The 6,149-nt window shown below is 37.9% G+C and overlaps 1 protein-coding gene across 1 annotated transcript; it reads right to left on the reverse strand.

Annotated features, from left to right (window-relative positions):
- Nucleotides 1-309: 309 nt before the first annotated feature.
- LOC131935581 (ras-related protein Rab-4B) lies at nt 310-6,089 on the reverse strand. The gene is made up of 7 exons (XM_059292067.1): nt 5,881-6,089; nt 3,055-3,135; nt 2,829-2,943; nt 2,288-2,350; nt 1,982-2,136; nt 695-790; nt 310-448 (listed from the first exon to the last, which is right to left on the reverse strand). Exons 1-7 carry the CDS (start codon nt 5,894-5,896, stop codon nt 333-335), a joined length of 642 nt encoding a protein of 213 aa, XP_059148050.1. The 5' UTR covers nt 5,897-6,089; the 3' UTR covers nt 310-332.
- Nucleotides 6,090-6,149: the final 60 nt, after the last annotated feature.

A 6,149-nucleotide genomic window follows, 5' to 3' on the forward strand; every position in this document is an offset into this window, starting at 1 on the left:
GAAGCTCAAAAAATAAAATACATTCCTCCCCCCATACAAATAGCTCTAGCATTTATGTACAATCTAGTGCCACCCCTGCTGTACAAAAGTCTAGTGTTGACCCCCCCCCCCCCCCCCCAAATGTAATTAGATACAGGCAGTTAATAGCAAACAACATTCTCCATAACTGCCTAGATGCTCCCCCACAATCAGTACGTTCCTAGATACTCACCCCCCTCCCTCCCTAGAATTCCCACAAGGCTAGATGCTCCTCCCACCACAATCCTAAAGTCCTGATTCCCCCCCCCCCCCCCCCCCCCAACAGGCCTAGATGCTCCCCCCACCTCCTGCACTCAGCAAGCGCAGTCTGGCCCAGATGAGCGTGGCTGCAGCTTCTCTTGTCTGTGCATCCTCCTCAGGGCGTCCCCGTACTGGATACCAGAACCCATACGTTCAGGGTCCAGCTCACCTGGCAAAAAATGGCCCGTATTTATTTAAAATACTAAACTTTAAACAGAACTTTAAAAAGATTCTCTGATATCAAACAGAACTTTAAAAAAAATGTTCTAATCAGACCTTAAAATTAAGATTCTCTGATATTAAACAAAAGATTTTTTTTTTAATTTTGACCAATTTAATGTACTTGTTGCTACCGTTTTTTTTTATTAAAGCAACAGTTATTTTTTAATTCCCATCTTTAGAAAATGAACGTCACCTGATTCTATTTTTGTCAGAATGGACCGTGCACACTTTAGGAATGTTTCCTCCACATTTTCTCCAGTCAGTGCACTTGTCTCCAAGAACATAAGTTCTACAAAATAGAAGCGTATATTTAAATAAATATTTTCTTTTCTCCAAAACATAAGTTCTACAAAATAGAAACATGTAATTAAATCAATCTTTTCCTGCCCTTAACACTAGTTACTGATCAAAATTGGTCTCTCATACAGTCTCATGCACCTGACTGATATAATGTGATAGAATGATAGAGCTTTTGGCCGCTAGCCCGGGGGTTTTGAGTTTGGATCTTGGTTCAGATTGGTGACTGTAGGACGTTACTGAGTCCACCCAGCTCTGATTGGGTACCTGACTTAAGGTGGGGAAAGTAAAGGCAGCTGGGCATAGAGCTGAATACACCATCCCTTCATATGCCAAGGTGAAGAAAAACTTTACTTCATCTACCCAATGGATCAGAAAGTTCAAAAATGGATTCTTTATTCAGCCTCACATACCTGAATGACAAAATTTGACTTAACACATTTAGATTGGTTTGTATAAAAAGAATAACAAATAGCTTAAATTTCTTTTCACAAAAAAAGCTCTACAACAGATTGAATATGCAACAAGTTATACATGAATGTTGTTTTTCCCATTATTATTGTAAAAATCACAAGTTTTGTACCACTGCTAAAGGGGAAGGATCCCAGAAATTATAAAAGTACTATAAGGGAGGGTGCTGCCATCCAAATACTTGATAATAATTTTAAAAAATTTAATAACATCCATACATATTAATTTTTTTTTAAATTAGATCTATATGAAATGGTTAAGTTTATTATGAATGACATTAAATAGCTTAATAATTTACAAACATAATAAAATTATTTCAATAAAATGTTTCATTAAAAGAACATGTAACCCAGTCACTGGAATGTTACAAAAGAAATCTGATTCAACAGCAGAGGCATTTCAATAACTTTTCAGTTCACTACTTTTAATTCCCAAAATTAAAACAAAAAATTATTTTTTTAAAAATAAAGAAAAATTAACTCTTACGACAAGAAAACTTAAATAAAATTTATGATTTCCTGTTACTTTGCAGGTATCTTCAAAATTGTGTGACCTGCAAGAGTTCTGTTACTATGCATAGATAATGTACTAAAGATGGGTGCATCAAACTGTACCACAAAAGTTGTCCCAGGTGATAGCAGGTGTATAGGAGTGTTAAGGGTTCAGAATCAATCAAATACAAATCTATTTAAAATGTATTCAAGTCGACTACCATTCTCTTGAGCAAATCTGCTGGCTTCCATAAAAGTGACTTCTCTCTCAGCTTCCAGATCTTTTTTGTTGCCCACCAGCACAATCACAATGTTAGGGCTTGCTAGTGTCCGGGCATCTGTCAGCCAGTTGGTCAATGCATTGTAGGTCTCGCGACTGACAAGTTCAAACATTGATAAGTTAAAACACTGACAAGTTAAAACATTGACTAGTTAAAACATTGACTAAATAAAATGTGGGCAAGTGAAAGGAAGCATCCACAAGTGTGGACCATGAGAAATGTGAAAATGTTACAAAAGGTTACTACCTTGTGATGTCATACACTAAAAGAGCACCAGCAGCCCCTCTGTAATAACTTCTGGTTACAGACCTAAAGAGAAATGACATTTTTTTTTACCAAAACATTCACTAAATGATGACTATTCATATCATTAGTCAGAAGACCTTCAATGATGACTAACCACTTTACTAGTCAGAAGACCTTCAATGATGACTAACCACTTTACTAGTCAGAAGACCTTCAATGATGACTACTCATATCACTACCCAGATGACCTTTAAGCTGACCAGATAAGAATGATGAATAACCTCCTCACCTAAATCTCTCTTGCCCAGCTAGAAGACCTTCAATGATGACAACTTAACAACCACCAGAAGACAATGATGAATAACCTCCTCACCTAAATCTCTCTTGCCCAGCTAGAACACCTTCAATGATGACAACTTAACAACCACCAGAAGACAATGATGAATAACCTCCTCACCTAAATCTCTCTTGCCCAGCTAGAAGACCTTCAATGATGACAACTTAACAACCACCAGAAGACAATGATGAATAACCTCCTCACCTAAATCTCTCTTGCCCAGCTGTGTCCCAAATCTGCAGCTTGACAGCTTTGCCACCAACATTGACAACTTTGCTACCAAACTCCACGCCTATAGTGTGGTTTGAGTCTTGTTTGACTAGTACCAAAAAAAAATAGTGTCAATATTTTTTCATTTATCCAAGTTTGCCATTAAATTGAATTAATAGTAATATATTCCTTACCAAGCACCAAATGTAATGTGACTTACATTTGTTTTCTATGAACTGATGTAGGATACATGACTTTCCAGCACCAGCACTGCCAATCACAAGAAACTTGAAGAGAAATTCTGTTCAATATGAGAGGGAAACAAAACTGTTCATTAAATTTACAAAACCTAGTATTGGACAAGTAATAAGGAAGTAAAAATATTCTAACTGTTATGTATTGTTACAAAAGGAAGGGGAGAAAACCAAATATTAAACAAAATGATTCATTTATTTAAAAAATCAACCCAACAGTGAGAATATCAATGTTACAATATTCAACTCAATTAGTCAATAACAGTTATATTTTATTTGAGTTTATAGACAGGCCAATATTAATACATTTTGAAACAGTGCCTATAGTATAACAGTGTGGACGATAGAACCAGCTGATACGGCCAAGGTTGATGACAATTCAAATAAAACAGTGAAACAGTATGATATAGTAATAAAGTTCAGAAGAGTGAGATAACAAGTATCAGTATCATAATAATTCTGTATCGTGGAACTTTGACATTATGACACCACCTATACAGTTGGGCGTTGATCTAGTATATATGAGGTGCTGTGATAAACATACTTTTTATTTTTATATTGTGGCCTAGTAGTTGTGGTGGTAAGTTGTGTAATCTCTAGAGATAAATCTAGATCTAGAAAGTAGAAATTTAGAAAGGATCTAGATCTAGCATTAATGGGTGATGGGAAATTGCGAGACATGAAAAGCAAAATGGTGAGGCGGTAAACTGCAAGTAGAAAATGCTTTTCGTGTCATGCAATTTCCCAACACCCAGACCCAGCATTAATTCTAGTTCTAGATTTTCAACTAGATCTAGACAACTAGGCTAACTAAGTAATAACTTAACTATAGGCCTAAAACACGGGTCTCCAAACTACAGCCCACGGGCCGGATGCGGCCCGCGAGGTCATTTTATCCGGCCCGCAATGATCTTTTTGTCCACTGAATCTTCTTCTTTTCTTCTTCTTCGTTCTTAATTATTAGTGTTGAAGGGGATCGAGATTTATCTGCCAGTGGGTTTGAACTCGAGACTTTGTTCAAATTTATCAACCATGAGCTTTTTGCCGACTCGACCACGCCTCCAACACAATTAAGCGTTACGTGTCAACTGGTTATGCGCCATTGAGGCCATTGACTCCGATTTCAGCCTGCTTTTCTTTTTGGATTTGCTTCCATAGCCTTTGTCCAACCAAGAACAAACTACAAGGCAGCAGTTGTTTAATTTTGGAGTTGTCTCTCCTAGAAGAGTGGCTGTCCCCAGCTAACGAGCCTCATCTGCCCGAGGGTTCGAACTCGAGACTTTTCGGTTTAGCAACCATGAGCTTTACCGACTCGACCACGCCGACCCCCGTCCACTGAATAAATGTTTGTTGGAGGTGGTTGAGGAGCTTTGCACAGAAAATTCAAAACTTTTTGAAAATGTAGCTTTGTGTGCAAATACAATTACTCGCCGTGTTGCAGACATTGGTGAAAACATAGTGACTCTAATAGCGAAAAATTCAAGGAAGTTCAGCCATTTTTCAATTGCAATGGATGAGCCACTGGACAACTGTTCCACCTCTCAACTTCGTGTGTTCATTAGAGGTGTGGGTGAAGACCTGAACATAACACAAGAGCTGGCTTCCCTACATATAATGTATGACAATGTTACCGGAGAGGATATCTAACCATAGATAGTTCAGAGACAAACACAAAAACGCAAGATTTACCATATTTCACATCAGTAAGATTGCTAATTTTGCAAGAAAATTCTCAGCAGAGTATCTAAGAAAAGAAATAGCTGACTTCCTGATAGTAAAGGCAAGTCACAGCCATTTTTGTCTGATGAAGAGTGAGTATAGAAATTGGCCTCTGCTGCAAACATAACTAGTCATTTAAATTTTCTGAACAAAAAATGGCAACCTAGTGAAATCTAGTTTCTGATCTATACACCTACATAAAGGCTTTTAGATACAAACTTGTCATGTTACTGGAACAAGTACAGGCTAACAACTTTCAGCAGTGCAAGGTCTTTACGGCTGAAACAACCACTGAGTTCCCCACGTCATTTACATACGAGATCATTTAAGACCTCCAGCTGCAGTTTCAGTAGCGGTTTTCTGACTTGGATTCATAGGCAGAAGAAGTGAGACTGTTTCAAAGTCCATTGATTTTGAAGCAAATATGGCCAGTTGCAAAGATGAACTGCAGCTGGAGGTCATTGAATTGCAAGAAAATGACTTCCTTAGAGACACGTTCAAAGAAGGGCAGATGGGTTTTCATACGTTTTTGCACAAGGAAGACTTTCCTAACATTAAAAATTTTGCATCAAAGTACCTTTCAAATTTTTGAACAACATACCTGTGTGAACAAAGATTTTCAAGAATGAAATACGTGAACAACAATTTGAGAGCAAACGTGGACCTCGGTGGGAGGGGGGGGGGAGAGTGGACACTTGAAATTTGTATATATTTCGTTGGGGGGAGGGGGGTAGACGTTCTTCAGGGGGGGGGGGGCGCCACGACCCTGAAGAGAGATGCCTTAAAAAAACTCTGCTGCCCCCCCCCCCCCCCCCCCCCAACTGATATTAGATAGTTATTGCTTGGGCTGAAAAGTTTGGAGACCCTTGCCTAAAACAAAAAATGATAATATTGATATATTTTTGTAGATTTTCTCACTAGATCTAGATCTAAATCCAACATTTAATTTAGGCCTACTATTTCTATTTACTATTAGAATCTATTTAGATCTAGATTCTAGATCTAGCTAGCTCAGTAGCTAGTTTTAGTAATTTACTCAATGGGCTCAATGGGCAATGCCAGTCAATGCCTACCATACGATTCAGACATTATAGACCAATGCCGGTGTCAAAATCCCACTCAGTAATTGGAAGTGGAATTCAGCGAGATTTTCAACAACCTTGTTATTATTTTATAGACTGTAAACAGTGGTCTACTAAATCTAGGCTTATTCAGCTATGGAAATAGTTTATTCTTGTTTATTTTAAGCATTTCCTCTTCCAGTCTGTCAGCTGTCGTGAAATTCTCGTCACTGCGATAAATTGTACGAGATTAGACTGAATTTCGATATTTTCAACTGCTT

The sequence above is a fragment of the Physella acuta genome, unplaced genomic scaffold, assembly GCF_028476545.2.
Source record: "Physella acuta isolate Inbredline_101_S28 unplaced genomic scaffold, ASM2847654v3 ptg000148l, whole genome shotgun sequence".
NCBI classification, from domain to species: Eukaryota; Metazoa; Mollusca; class Gastropoda; family Physidae; genus Physella; species Physella acuta.